The sequence below is a fragment of the Delphinus delphis genome, chromosome 10 (assembly GCF_949987515.2).
Source record: "Delphinus delphis chromosome 10, mDelDel1.2, whole genome shotgun sequence".
NCBI lineage: Eukaryota > Metazoa > Chordata > Mammalia > Artiodactyla > Delphinidae > Delphinus > Delphinus delphis.
In genome coordinates this window covers 103681442-103696536 of record NC_082692.2, presented here as the reverse complement: position 1 = coordinate 103696536, position 15095 = coordinate 103681442, and the positions used below count along the sequence as shown (strand labels likewise).

Below are 15095 nucleotides of genomic sequence, written 5' to 3'. Positions count from 1 at the left end.
TGGAAGAGAAGCCCTCCCAGGATGGCTTTAGCAGGTGAGGACCAAGGAGAAGGGGAGGCCATCCGGGCCTGCCGGGAGCCCAGGCGCCTCGGCCTTTCCACGTGCCTCCAGGTGCTGCGGTGAGCCTCATGGTCACTTCACAGCAGGGCTGCGGTGCTCCCAGGCATCACACCTGAGGTTCTGGCAGGAAGAAGGGGCAAAAGCGAAGAGCGATGCAGCCGCACCTGTCTGTTTTTATTACAGCTTTCCCGGAAGACCCACCCAGCAGACTTCCACGTCGCCTCATGGGCCGGAACCAGGCCAACGGTCACTCCTAATTACAAGGGCGGCTGGAAAATCGGCTACTTTTTACTTGCACATTGCTGCCCAGACAACAGTGGGGTTTTGTTAGCTCAGGCGAAGGTGGAATGGCCCGTGGGGAGGACTCGGCCCCCCGGCTAGACGTGGGGGGCGGGTGTCAAGTTTTCTGCGGCTCCTTGGAGACCGGCCCCCAATCTCTTTCTCAATTGGAGCCTGTCGTGGGAACCAAGGAGAATGAGGACCTGGCCTCTCTGTGCAGCGAGGTCGCAGGTCTCGGGCGTGGACCGCCGGCCCGGGCCAGGCCGTCTCTGCCTGGTCACCTGGCGGTCCCACACCAGTCGGTCGGTCGGTCGGGGGAAGGCGGGGCGATGGGCGAGAGCCTGGCCAAAGGAGCACCTGGCCCTTGGCGGGAGGAGGGACAGCAGGCGGCCCCAAGGACTGGTCAGTGCCCCACTCGGCCACTTTTCACGGCACCAGCCCCCCGAGCCCACTCGGCGCCAGGCCTGAGCACCCAGCCCTGAAGAAGACCCCCACTGCCTTCCCGGTCCCCAGGGAGCCGCGTGGGGACAGCAGAGGTCCCCGCCCCCTGGCCTCAGCTGTAAGCTGGGGGCGCAGTGACACTCCCTCCGGGTGGTGAGCCCCAAGAGGGCGTGAGCACAGCTCCTGACCCAGGAGAGCACGGGGAGTAGCGGAGGGAGCCGGCGGGCTGTGAGGCGAGGGCGGGGCCGAGGTGGTGAGGGGACCACAGGGCTCTCGGTCCCGCTCACAGCCGCAGGGCCCGCTGGAGCACACGCTCATCCGCCACCTCATGGGGCAGCGTCACCACCAAGCCCCTGTCCTCCTGCATCGTCCGGCAGATGATCTCGTAGGCCTTCGGGTTCCCGGACCAGCAGCGGCGGGCCACCTGCCGGCGGGGCGGGGAGAGGGCGTGCAGTGTCGGTGCCACGTCGTCGGCGGGTCAGTGGGTTCCCACCAGGCGTTCCCAGGTCACACCTCCTCCTCCCTTGGCCAGAAAACTGACCCACCCGCGTGTGACGACGTGACACTCGCCATCCTTCTGCCCGAACTCCCCCCCACCCACCCCGGGCAGGGGCCCCAGGCCAGGCCCAGCGTCCTCAGGGCCCCCTGGACGGTGGCCTCGGCCCTCCCCCCACCTCTGGCTGCCTTCCTGCCACTCCCCACCTCCCCCAGCCATTCCCTCACTGCCGCACCGCCTTCCGGACGAGGACCAGCCCCCTCTGCTGGGGCTCCGCCCCTCCACTCTCCTGGGCCACCCAAGTCTAACCCTAGCGCAGGGCTCCCAAGCCCCTCCCCATTCCACTCCCATCTGCAAACACCCCCCATCACCCCCTGACCTCGCATTCGTGCTGCTTCCCCCTTCAGGCCCGCGTGGCCATAGAGACGGCTGGAGCCCCGCACCACACGCGCACGCACAAGCAGGCACGCGAGCGACACCGCCCAGGCCCCCTGCGGACACAGGCTGGGCGGGAAAGAGCCCGTCTGAAGAGGAGGGAAACCCTGGCGGTGGCTGGAGGGGAGACACAGGAGCAGCGGGGGCTCCGGACTGTTTTCTGGGAGGGGGGCAGGGCCACTGACGGGGAGGGGCCAGGGGGTCACTCACTCCGTTGGAGACGTCCCAGCTGAGCATCATCTTGGCCTTCTGCTCAGCCTCCTGGGTCCCGTCCAGCACAAGGCCAAATCCCCCGTTGATCACCTCACCCCTGCGAGAGGCAAAAGGTTCCCAGGTCACGCTGGGTCCGACCCTGCGAGGGGCAGGCCTGCTTCGGAAGCGCTGTCTGGGGAAACAGCCCCGCAGCCCGGAGCCTGCCTGTGCCTAACGACCGAGGGATGCAGGCTGCCCGTGCCTCCGCGCTCCACCCACAGACCCCAGGCCCCCTTCCGGGCCCCCACGTGTCGCCTCCGTGGGGGGCGGGGCCACCTCTTCCGGGCCCCCACGTGGCTCTCTTCCTGCCGTCCTTCGCGCTCGTCCTCCTGTACTCGCATTCGGGGTCCTGATTACTTGATTTGAGGGCCGAGTTCCCGGATGCCCAGCATTTGCTGGACCACCTCCTCTCCCGGGTTTGACGTGCTCTGGGGTCCCTCGTCCCTGAGAGCTGTCATTCCATTCTCATCATCCACGTGGGCCAGTGCCCGTCCTCTCCCGCTGCTTGCCCCACAGTTCCTCCCCATCAGCCACGGAGACTGCGTCCTTCCTGAAGCCCCGGGATCCATCCTCACCCTCCACGGCTTTCTCCAAGGCTCCTGCCCAGCTCACATCCCTGACCCTCCAGCCCCTTTCGGTTACACACACACGAAACGCCCTCAATCTTGTCAGCTCCTGCCAGGTTTTACTGCCAGGCTCAGCTCTCAGATCCTCTGGCCCCTCCGGCCTCACCTCCTTCTCTGCCCAGCTGGACCCTCCCGACAACCTCAGCCGGTTCCCATCCCACCCAGGGAGCGGAAGCGGAACTCCTGCGCCCGGGCCCGCGTCCCTGCAGCCGGCCGCCCTGTGCCCGCGAGCGGGCTCCCAGCACTTCCCGTGGCCCCTGTGGTGGAGGGGGCTCTGCACGGATTCAAGGTCGTCACCACTCGCTCGTCAGAGGCTGGTGCCGGGGATCAGAGGACAAAGCAGGCGGCAGCCACAGTCCTTTGACCAGAGAGGACTTTTGGAGATTAGAACGACATCTTTCGTTTTGGTAGCCCGAAGCCCAGATGGTCAGAGAGCAAAGGTGCCCAGCTCCAGGGGACCTCTGCAAACCCTGCCTGGAGCAGTCCAGGGCCCAGGAAGACAGCAAGAAAGGAGGACCTGTATCCCGGAGCAGTTGCTGGACAGAGAACGGTCCCGTTGAGAAGGACATAAAAGCAGAACCCTATGTCACATGTACCAAGAGCCAGTGCCAGATGGACTAAGGAAGGAAGCACTCAACATTATAAGATGAACAAGAGCACGCAACTCGGGAACAGGACCCTGGGAGAGCGACTCAAAGCAAAACAGCAGAGTCTGTAACTCTGGCCCAGCAGGCCGGAAGCCCCGGGTTTCAGGCAGTGATACCGGCCAGGGCTGAAGAGGTTATGCAAACAGGAATCTTCATGCCGGGAACTGGGGCGCCCACGGTGCACACACAGTGACGGTTCACGTTCACGGGAGGGGTGCCTTGGCAGGGCGGGGCCTGTCCTGGCTCCTTCACAAGTGACTGCGGGTGGCTTTGCCGGGAACCCCAGGCAGAGTCACATTCTCGGTGCTGCTGCCTCATAGGTGGGACCATCGAGGTGATTCGACGAGTGTCTCTGGAGACACCCGTGCACAGGTCGCGCACCACAGGAGCCTTAGCTGCCGCGACTAATCTCCACCGCTAGCCCGCAAAGCATGCTGCTACCGTGACCATTTGTCCAGGAGAAACAAGCTCCTTGGGGAGCCCCATGCACAGCCGGGTTCGAGATATGCTCTAGTGAGGAAACAGCATCACATCCAGATAAAGACGGTGCGCTTACTCCTCAAACACGTGAGGCCCCGGGGCTGGACCGGGTGTAAGGACAGAAGGCAGGGACACAGGGACTGAGGGGAAGGCCCAGACCCTCCCTGGAGGGACGGAACCACACAGGCTCTACGCAGCCGTCCAACCCGCCGAGACCAGGGACTGACTGCCGACTCTCCCGCTCTGCGCCCTGTCTAAAAGGAGCAGACGGCAGGGACCGCGGGCGGGCAGCACAGGACACACCCCAGCACACAGTCAGAGCAGACTGGGCAGAGCAGGGGCCGCAGGGCGACCCAGTGCCGACTCTGACCAGCTCAGAAACGGGAACGCAAACTGAGAGGTATCAGTGGCTTATGACTTAGACACTTGCTTTTCCGTACAAGAAGGCAAAAACTATAGCTGGAGACGGAAGGAAGAACAGGCATGGGACAGATTTTTCCCGCTGATCTTCACAGGAAGGTTTGCGCAGTATCTGGTGGATTAAATCATACATGTCTGTGTCTGATGGATTCCGGGTGAATCTGAGGCACTTTCCAAAGGAGCCCTCGAGGGCGGCCACGACCGAGGGCCTCGGGGCCAGCGCCTCGCCGGTCGCGCCCTGTCAGGGCCTAGGGCAGCCTGGCAGTGAGAGGGGACCCCTCTCTGGGAGCCCCGCGTAGGGTCAGCGGCGAGCACTGTCCTGAGGCCTCGTGTCCTGCACACTTTCTCGGGGGCTCCGTTCTGCCTTCTGCGGTCCTGTCACCAATGTCGCGAATCCAGGGACAACAGATCTGGGTCCAGATCTGGCTCCACCAGCACCTCCGGCCCCCTTCAGAGCTGCTCTTGCACCTGCAGCATGACTCAGCAAACCCAGTGCCAACACGCCAGGCGCTCCCTCCCGTCCTGGTTTTCTCCAGCCTGTGTCTCTGAAAGGACACGCGATCCGATCACATTTTCCATTCATGAGAGCCACCTGACTGGGCTGCAGCTCGGAATTCCGGCCTCAAAGGGCCCAAGGCCAAGCCAGCCCCCGGGGACGCTCTGGAAGCTGCAGCGTGAAGGACTTGGCTCTGGAGGGCAAGTCCAGGCTTGATCCGGCCAAAACGGGCTCAGAGGTCAGCTCAGAGGTGGCCGGGCCCTGGGCAGCTGTCTTCCTCTGCGGGGCCACGGCGCCCCCTGCTGCTCTGAGGAGCCAGGAATCCCAGGCGACCAGAGCTCCCCAGGCGACCCCCCCACCCCCACCCCCGCCCAGAGGCCACGCGCACAGGTGTAGCCCCAGCTGCCTGCTGCCTCAGTTTCCGCATCTGTAGATGCATTTCTTTTCCAAGAGTGGGTGAGAGAGGGGATTCAAATGCTTGCCAGGCGGTCCACTTGCAATAAACGTTAGTTATTCATCGTTCTTAGCAGCAAATATGACATCATGGTTTATAACAAGAAAGACGTATTTGGTCTTTGCCCACCGTTCCTGGCACGGAGCTCCCAAAACCCTTGGAACTTCCTCTGCTGAGAGGGATGAAGGTGTCTTTCCTTATGCTGATGAGCTGACTCTGGGAAACCACCCAAGGATGGGGCTGGATGCCAGTGGAGCCGCCGTGTGATCAGAGGCCTGGAACGTGGGTCCCAGCCCCTGACCTCCCGGGAGGGCGGGGGGGCTGGAGGCGGAATCAGTCGCCAGTGGCCGTGATGTAGTCAATCACGCCCGCATAAGGAACCCTCCACAGAAACCCCGAAGGAGCGGGTTCAGAGAGCGCCCAGGCTGGGGAGCCAGAACGCTTCCGTGTGCTGCCGTGCCCGGCCCCAGCCCCACAGGGTCCCTTTGGGTCCTCAACTCGTGTATGTCCTCATCCGGCTACGGATTCACAGCCTTTGATACCTTTTGTAGTAAATCGGAAATCCAGTGACTACATGGGTTCCCTGCGTTCTGTGAACTGCTCTAGCAAACCAGTGGAACCCGAGGAAGCGGCTGCAGGGACCCCTGATCTGCAGCTGGTGGGTTGGAAGCACGGGTAATACTGTGCACATGTGACTGGAGTCGGCAGGTGGGTGGGGGACAGCCCCGTGGGACTGAGCCCTCAGCCGTGGGATCTGACGTTATCTCTGTGCTGACAGTGTTGGAACTGAGTGGAACTGCAGGACACGCAGCTGGTGTCAGAAAACCCCCTTGGGTTGGAACTGGGTGCAGAATTACAGGGACGTCCCCACGAGGGAACTGCATCTGTCGCCCAGAAGGGAGCCTCCCAGAAGCCCTAGCTCCCTCGCGGCGTGGGCTGGAAACAGGCCTGGCTGGGTAGAGAGGGGCCAGGACCCAGGGAGCCCAGAACCCAGGTCCCCGCCTCCCAGCCCAGCCCCTGGCGGAGTGAAAGGACGGGGCCAGGAGAGTGCTGAGCATTCCCTGGAAAATATCTGTGAAAGCAGCATGAAAACGACAGGAAAGGGTGATTTACGGCGTCCATGGCAGGCCTTGGTGTCCCGCGCGACGGGTGAGACCCCAAAGGTGGGGTGTTGGGCAAGGCCCCCATTTCCAGCTCACACGAGGAGCCCTCGGTAGCGGGAGCTCCAGGAAGCAGGCCCAGGACCCTGGAGGAGACCCCCGAGCCTTCCACAGGAGCCCCAGCTGCACCACCGGCCCCCAGAAACCTCCTTACCAGCCGACACCCCCGCCGTTGTGCAGGGCAACCCAGGTGGCTCCCCGGAACGCATCTCCCACGAAGTTCTGCACGGCCATGTCTGTGGAAACAGAGCCCCGTCAGCCCCCGAGGAAGGCAGCCAGGCCGGGCCAGGGTCTGAGGGACGGATGGGAACAAGGCAGGGCAACTGCAGGAACAGCGGAAATTTGTATTTTCAGAGCCAAGCAAAGCAGGACAATGAACGAGTGCCCGACGAGCACTGTCGCTCCTGCTGTCTTCTCTCCGGTGCCAGGTACAGCGCCCCAGAGGCACGGAGGACAAAGGAATTCAAAGGGATGTGGTGGCAGTGTCAGCTCAGATGACAAAGAGCATCCGTCCCACCCTTAGAGCAAACACGCTAAATTGGGGGGCAAACTGCAAATCACCAACTGTCCTCGGCCCATCAGAGGCCCGAGGTCCCGGGGCGGCCAGCTACCCAGAACTCTGTGGGGAGGCAGGCACCTGCACGGAAACGGAACCCGTGCCTCACCCGTGTCTAAGGACTCGCTGAGTGACAAGCCTCAGCGTGCCTGAGACCGAGGCCCCTGGGGACACGGACAGAAGGGGTCGGCACCCTCCAGCGGGCTCTTCCTCCAAACCCCCACTGTGCCCACAGAGATGAGGAGGGGGTCCTGGGAATACTTTCGTCCTAGTGCAGGGCTATGAGATACAAGAAGAGCAGCTCTAGGACCTGGAAAAGGCCAGGGAGCAGATTCTCCCCTGCAGCGTCCTGAGACGTCACAGCCCTGCCTGCACCTCAACTTAAGCCCCGAGAAACTGACTTCAGACTTTAGACCTTCAGAACTGCGAGGGAACACATTTGTGCTGTTCCAGCCTCTGAGTTTGTGGTATGTTGTCACCGTGGCCAAAGGACACGAATGTAAACCACATTAATATCAGAGAACTTCAGAGCCAGCAGTATTATCAGGGATAAACAGGGACATCACACGATGATACAGGTCAATTCTCCAAGAAGAGACAGTAAACCTAAACAAGGGCACACCTAACAACACCACTCTAAAACACACGTGGCAGGGCTTCCCTGGTGGCGCAGTGGCTGAGAGTCCGCCTGCCGATGCAGGGGACACGGGTTCGTGCCCCGGGCCGGGAGGATCCCACATGCCGCGGAGCGGCTGGGCCCGTGAGCCATGGCCGCTGAGCCTGCACGTCCGGAGCCTGTGCTCCGCAACGGGAGAGGCCACAACAGTGAGAGGCCCGTGTACCACAAAAAAAAAAAAAAAAAAAAAAAACACATGGCAAAGTGGATGAGAACTGAAAAGAGAACAGACAAATCCACAAACACAGTTGGGAACTTCATGGCCCGTCTGTCAGTAATTTATGGAACAAGTCAGCAGAAAGTCAGTAAGGACCTAGACACCAGGAACAGCATCACCAACTGACCTCATTGACACTTAAAGAACAAGCCCCCAAGTAACCGCAGGAGACACCTTCTTCCCACGTGCCCCAAGATGGACCAATACAACCCTTAGCAAATTTAAAAGGACAGAATGAATACACAGTGAGCTCTCAGACTATAGTGGAATTAAATCAAAAGTCAGTAACAGAAAGACATCAGAAAAATCTCCCCAAACTTGAAAATTTAAAAAGATACTTCTCAATCACTCATGGGTCCAAGAGAATGTCTCAAAGGAAATCTAAAATATTTTGAACTGAATGATAATAAAAATATATTATGTAAAAATTTGTGGGATGCAGCTAAAGCAGTGTTTAGAGGGAAATTCAAATTCACTTTTATTAGAAAAGAAAAAAGGTTTAAAATCAGTAACCTCAGCTTCCACCTCATGAAACCAGAGAAAGAAAGAAGCCACAAATGACCAACATCAGGAAGAACACAGTGGACCCCACAGACGTGAAGAAGATAATGAAGGAATACGACTCTATACGCATAAATTCCATAACTTAGACGAAGTGGACCCAATCCCTCAAAACAAAGTGATGCGGGGGGTGCTCCTGACCGTCCACCTCCTTCCCTTGGGATCCCGTCCATAATGGGAGGAGCTGCAGGTGCTGGGAACCAGAAGGCCCCCCCAGGACCGGAGCGCAGAAGCTCTGGGGCGACAGTAACAATCGCGGCGGCTGCAGCAGCAGCAGTCCCTCCCTGAACGCGGCCCAGGGGCACCCGGGTCTCGGGCATCCACCTAGCTGGGCCACCTGGCACCCGCCCTGGTTTACCACTGAGCCCGCATCCCAGGACCCCTCCCTCCGTCCTGGGCTGGTCACCCCGTGCCATGCCTCTCAGAGGCCAGCACCTTTCTTGCAACACCACAACCGACTGAATGAATCCCTTGATCGTTAAATACAATCCAACAGAGGAAAAGCTTAAGTTTGCTGTGCTCCTCACCCGCACAGAAGGCAGAGCCGTCACGGATGTTGGAGGTCTCCCTAAACGGGCTGTCTGTGCCGCTCACGTCGTGGTGGTCTCGGCTCAGGACCACCGGTGCCTGCAGTGCGGGAAGACACAAGAGGTCAGCTACCCATGTCCACTGCCCAGCACAGGGCAGAGGTCAAGGGACAGGGCACACCCGATGCCCTTCGGATTCCCCTGAGAAGCAGACCTTCGGCGGGAGGAAGTGCAGGGCTTCTGTTGCCCCCGTGGCTGCCCAGAGACGCACTTTCCAGCCACCTGGAGCCCCATGTGCTCTCCAGCTGCTGGGTCCGAGTCTCCTCAACCCCACCCACACTGTCACCACACCCACTTGATAGAGGAAAACTGAGGCCCGGAGAGGACAGGACACCTCCCCGATGTCACAGGGCTGTAAGGGACAGCCTGGTGTTTCGACGGCACTAGAGGTACCGGGATTTCACGGCTTCAGCGTCCGAGGAGCTGCCCTGTCCTTGAACAGGCCAAGTATGCTCCCCCTCTTCACCTCTGCCATGAACCACCTGTGCAGTATTCCGGCACCTTCTGGATACTCAGGCCTCTGCTCTGCGTCTGCAAGGCAGCAGGCCATCCTGACCCCTGTCGCCCCACATGTCACCTCATTCACAGAGCTTGGTACCACTGAGATCCCCTGAACTGATACGTTTGCCTGCATGTCCAAGTGTCCCTCCACCAGCACCAGGCAGGACCCTGTCTACCTTGTCCTCTGCACAGCAGTGCTGCAGCAAGGCTGGCACCAGGGGGCGCTTGGGAAGGAGTGGGGGGGGAGGGAAGGAGAGATGGGGAAGGAGGGAGGGGAGGTCGGGGGGAAGGAGGGAGGGGTAGGAAAGGAGGGAGGGGAGGGAAGGAGGGAGGGGAGGGAAGGAGGGATGGGGGACGGAAGGGGGAAGGGATGGAAGGGGGAGGGAAGGAGGGAAGGGGGAGGGGGAGGGAAGGGGGAGGGGGAGGGAAGGAGGGAGGGAGGGAAGGAGGGGGAGGGAAGGAGGGGGAGGGAAGGAGAGAAGGAGGGAGGGAAGGGGAGGGAAGGGGAGGGAAGGGGAGGGGGGAGGGAAGGAGGGAGGGGTAGGAAAGGAGGGAGGGGAGGGAAGGAGGGAGGGGAGGGAAGGAGGGAGGGGAGGGAAGGAGGGATGGGGGACGGAAGGGGGAGGGGGAGGGGGAAGGAGGGAGGGAAGGGGGAGGGGATGGGGGAGGGAAGGAGGGAGGGAGGGAAGGAGGGGGAGGGAAGGAGGGAAGGGGGAGGGGGAAGGAGGGAGGGAGGGAGGACTAAGATGCTGTCTCTGCCCTGCCAGCACTGTAGCACCACAGCAGGAAGTGCGCATGCACTGAGCGAGGTGGGCGGGGCTGACCAGGAGGGAAATGGGGAAAAGCAGGGAAGGTTGTCATGGTTTGAAAGGGACGATTTAACAAAGCCACGTGAGACACTCGTGGGAAAGCCACGTTCTCAGGTTACGGGAGCCTCTTTTCTGATAAGAGGTTCAGAGAGGGCCCCTGACTGCCCAAAGTCACACAGCAGGGACCGAGTTGCCAGAGCCTGGGCTTGAGGACGGGCCTCCTCCCTCCCGGGCCTGGGCTGGCCTGGTGGGGAGGCAGGGGAGCCCCTCCCAAGCACAGAACAGCCCACCTTGATCTTCCCACGGGCGATGGCTTGGTTGAAGGCCACGGCGATGGCCACACGGCCTTTCTGGTCCGAGTACAGGATCCTGGCCTGGGAGCCCACCACCTGCGGAGAGAAGGGTGAGAGCTGACCGACGCGGGGGACGCTCGGGAGCCACGGCCACCAGCAGTCAGACGGCCGCCTCCAGGGAGGCAGGAGGCGGCCCTAGAGTCCAGCACTCACGTCCTGGCCCGCGTGTCCACGTGCAGTCTGGGCCCCCAGATGTCCCTCCTGACCCATCCCCGCAGGGTTAGCCCCAGGGGCCTCCGGGACCCTGACTCGCCTGTCTCCGGGGATATCACCTCCTGTGGGCGTCACCCCGCTCGACCCTTCCCACCAGAGTAACCTCAGCACCCCACGAGGCGGTTCTGACGTGTCTGCCTTGCTCCAGCTTGGTACCCAGAGTCTCCTTAGTGAGTCTGTGAGGAAGACGCTGCTGTGCTCATCACAGGCCCCGTTGCACAGGCGAGGCAACGGGCCGGGGAGGCTGAGCCCCTGCGCGCCGCCACCAGGACGCAGCCGCTTTGGAGCTGGGGGGCGCTCACTGCGGGAGACAAAGGCTCCCGAAAATGAACTGTGGTTCATGCTGGCGTTGTCACTGCTAGCACAGCGTCATCGTCAGCGCAGTGGCTCTCAGCCGGGCGACCTCTGGGGATGACTGTGGACATTTGGGTGCTGCTGGCATGGGTAGGGACGCTGCTAGACTATGGTCCCCGTGACCAAGAATCTCCAGCCCCCAGGCGCTCGAAGAGGTAGTAGCGCCCATGTTCACAGCAGCATCATTCACAGTAGCCAAGAGGGGGAAGCAACCCATGTCCATGGCCGGCGATGGATAGACAAGGTGTGGTCCATACACACAGGGAACACGATTCCGCTTAAAAAGGAAGGAAATCCTGACATGTGACAACGTGGATGAACCTTGAGGATATCAAGCTCACGGAAATAAGCCAGACACAGAAGGAGAGGGGAGGGGAGAGGGAGCTAGGGTCTGACGGGGACAGAGCTCCAGCTGGGGAAGATGAGAAAGTTCTGGAGATGACGGTGCTGATGGTCGCACAGCAGCGTATGTGCTTAATGCCACTGAGTCGTACCTTCAAAATGGGTCAAATGGTAAATTTTATGTCACGTATATTTACCACAATCGAAACAAATTCACCTGGCCCCAGATGTCAGCAGTGCCGAGACTGAGAAACCCTGGACTCTGCAAAGGGGGTGCAGGTGTTTCCCTCAGCCGCCCAGGGATGGGGTGAAGCACGGCAGGGCGGGGGGGGGCGGCGTCCACAGGAGGCCCGCGCACGCCAGCCTCTCAGTCAGCCTGGGGCTTCCTCGGCCTCCCGCTTTCCACCCAAAGGCCTTGGCTTATTCGCGCCAGCTGCCTCAAATCCTTTTTGGAGAAATTGTACCGTAAACCAGCACGGCAGCCTTTCAGGTTTCCCGGATCCACAAACAGAAAATGGGAGGAACTGACCCAGGACTGCCAGCTTTGTCAAGAGCGTACATTAAAAGAAACAATTAAAATGTTAAAAGGACAACCTTCTGTGATCACCAACTTTCACGAGAGACCAGGGAGGGAGGGAGGGAGGGAGGGGGGAGGGCAACCTGAAACAAGGGGGAAAGACACAATGTCCAGGTAACTTTAACTCAAACACAAAGAGAGGGTCCTGCTCGCAGGTTGGGGGGGCATCCAGCTGGCCGCCCACACGCCCTCAGCCCTGCAACCCTGCCGGCCCCTTCTCGGTGGTCGTGGCCCTCCTCTCCAGGCCTCCCTGCACTGGCCCCCCAACTCCACCTCCTGCCCCACCCTCCCAGGCCCAGGCCCTCAAGTCCAACAGTGACGGCCGTGGGCATCTCAGGCTCCAGGTAGCTGGCATGAAGGGTTTTGTGGAGAAATGCATTTGTGACCGCTGGACCAGGAGGCGGCGGCAGCCTGGCCGGACAGGGCTGGACCAGGAAGCCCAGGAGAGGGGGCTCAGAGCTCGGGGGAGGCCTGGCTGAAGCCCAGGCCAAGGACCCACTGGTCCAGACGTGGTGGCGGCATCCGGCCATCAGGGTCTGTGGTCAGAGGCCTGTGACCCACACGCCCATTTCTCACTTTGCCCTGGTGCATCCGGTTGGCTGTCTCCTCAGGCCTGTGCACTGGCTGACCCCTCCGCTTCCCCCACTGTCACTCCCCCCACCTAGCCCCCAACCCCACTTAGACCTGAATCCACAAGTCAGCTCCTCAGAGACACCCTTCTGACGGGTTCGTGTAAACCAGTCCCCACCTCGAGTCACCCGATTGGTGGTCACGCTCACAGTCACGGAAACGCCCGTCCCCCCAGCCCTGGCCCCGCAGAGCGTCAGAGGGCCTGCTCCAAGCCCCACACCACAGCCAGGGGGCACGCGCCGCCTCCAGCATCTCCACCGCGCAGACAGGACGGGAGGCTCAGAGAGGCCAAGCCACTCACCCCAGGTCACACAGCGGAGAAGCCGGGAGACCTGGCTCCAGGGCCCAGCAGGGGAGTGAGGGGAGGAAAGACCTGCCTGACCCTGGTTGCTGCCCCGGAGCCCAGGCCCCCTTCTGAAAGGTCCTGGGCTTCTCTGCCCAGCAGCCCCTGGGTTAGGTGGCCAGTGGGGACATCACCTAACTGGCCCAGGTGGCAAGCAGCACCTCACCCCGGGCACGGTCCAGCTGCCCACCCTGCCCCCGCCAGGCTGAGCCCTCACCAGCCGGTGCTGGGAGGCCTCCCGGATCCAGCGGATGTTGTCCATGTACTGCTGCTCCACAGCCGGATTCACTGCAGGGAGAGGGGAAAGGGTGTCACAGGCACCAGCAGCCCCTGCCCCACGGTGGGGGGCGGCACAGACCCTCCTCGCGAAGGCTGCAGGGCAGAGGCACCCGTCTGTGTCCACAGACGGACCCACAGATGGCCTGGAGCAGCTGTGACACGGAGACGCAGAGGGGCCTGGACACGGGGGAACGGCGCAGATGGACACAGGGCCAGCTACAGGGAGCCAGAACACCATCAACAGGCACCACCCAAGGATGTGCCCTGTGCCCATGGGGCCAGGCCAGGGACCACGTGTCCAGGCTGCCCAGCACCGCCAGGCAGGTGTCTATTGGAGCCTCTGGGGGTCACCGTGCGCCAGCATCTCCAACCAGCAGCCTCACCTCCACCAGCAATGACCTCCTCCAGCACTGACGTGGCCAGCTGATCCGTGACCGCCAGGTCCCGCGGGTCCCCAGACGTGCACACCCAGCGGAAAGGCCCAAAGCCCTGGGAGAATATGTCCCTGCAAGGGCAAGAGGCTCGTCAGCCGGGGGCTTCCAGGCTGGCTGCACCCCCTGGCTGGGGTCACCACGGTCGGCGAGGCCGCAGGTGCTCCAGAACTGAGGAGGTGAGGGCTGTGCGCCAGGCGGTGGCTCGTGGGGGCCTGTGTAGTGAGTGGGCGTCGGTGTCCACGATGGCTGCCGGAAGCCCCCAAGCCACGAACTGGACGGTAACTTCCCCCAGCCCCCTCTGTCCCCTCGGTGTCCTTTCCCAGCTCCCCTCTCAGAGCTGTACCATCTCTGGCTGCAGAAGCAGGGAGCTGGGACACAGACAAGCAGAAATTCCTTAAGTTGCTGTTGGAGACAACCTGAAAACCAGGCAACTGAAACTAAATATTGGGACAAACAGTAAACTTAAGGCCAAATCTGCTTTAAGTGGGCTGACCTTCCGAGGGGACTCCAGGCAGAGGAATGCAGGGGCCTCCCTGGGCTCCCGCGCCCACCCAGCCCCTGCTGGGCTCCCTTCCCACTGCCCCCTGGGGACACCCCAGTGGCCCTGGCCCAACTCTGGCCCCTCCCCTCCCACAGTGAACCTCAGAAGGACGCGGGCCTCTCTCGCCCCCCGGGGGTCCCCTCCGGTGCAGATCCGGGGCTGCTGCCCACCCCACCCAACCCAGCGGCTCAGGCCCGAACTCCACCCTGTCCTCTCCCTCCGGCCGCTCCCTGGTCCCTGCTTGTTCCGGCCCACGTGGCCAGGGAAGCACACGGGCTGCAGGGATCAGGCCCTCGGCCGCCCACTCGTGGCTCGGGCGTGGCCGATCCTGTTCTCTCCCTGAGGCCCTGCACAGGGTCTCTCGTTTTCAGCTCCTTTCCCCCTGCATTTTGGGGTGGAAAGCCCGTGACCCGGTGCAGGCCTCAGCACGTGGCCTGAGCAGTGGGGAGAGGAGGAGATCTTCAGACCTGCATGTCCAGGACAGACGCTGGAAGGGCCCATCACTCACCCCATAATGTGCTGGACGTACGAGGGGTAGCGGAACTCCGTCCTGTTGGCGCCCGTCTTCCCCACGTCAGCCCCTGTGCGCGGAGACCCAGCGTCACCTGGAGAAACCGAGGCCCAGCGAGACCAAGGCCCTGGCAGGGCCAGCTTCCAGAAGGGACACGTGGAGCCAACCCGCAGGCCACACTGCCCCGCCCACGAGGCCTGCAGAGAGGGAACCCCCCTCCCTTCTCGCTCACCTGCTCTCTGGGCCTCCAGGAGGAAGGCGTTGCCATAGTCCCAAAAGAAGAAGTTCTCCTGGGCCAGCCTGTTGATGGCCGAGACGTGCCTCCTCAGGCTGCGAGAGGTGCGGTCAGTGGTCAGCTCAGCACC

The 15095-nt window shown here is 61.9% G+C and overlaps 1 protein-coding gene across 5 annotated transcripts in view; it reads right to left on the bottom strand.

The window, feature by feature from the left end:
• Window positions 1-213: 213 nt before the first annotated feature.
• Window positions 214-15095, bottom strand: part of UROC1 (urocanate hydratase 1) — a 37813-nt gene continuing 22931 nt past the window's right edge. For all 5 annotated transcript variants that reach the window (XM_060023195.1, XM_060023196.1, XM_060023193.1 and 2 more), the window contains 9 exons: window positions 14963-15060; window positions 14728-14800; window positions 13628-13749; window positions 13183-13253; window positions 10444-10542; window positions 8784-8883; window positions 6401-6482; window positions 1922-2021; window positions 214-1204 (listed from right to left, as the gene is read on the bottom strand). In XM_060023195.1, the coding sequence (XP_059879178.1) occupies window positions 1064-1204; window positions 1922-2021; window positions 6401-6482; window positions 8784-8883; window positions 10444-10542; window positions 13183-13253; window positions 13628-13749; window positions 14728-14800; window positions 14963-15060 (886 nt within the window). In that variant the 3' untranslated portion in view covers window positions 214-1063. The remainder of the gene's footprint in view (window positions 1205-1921; window positions 2022-6400; window positions 6483-8783; window positions 8884-10443; window positions 10543-13182; window positions 13254-13627; window positions 13750-14727; window positions 14801-14962; window positions 15061-15095) is intronic.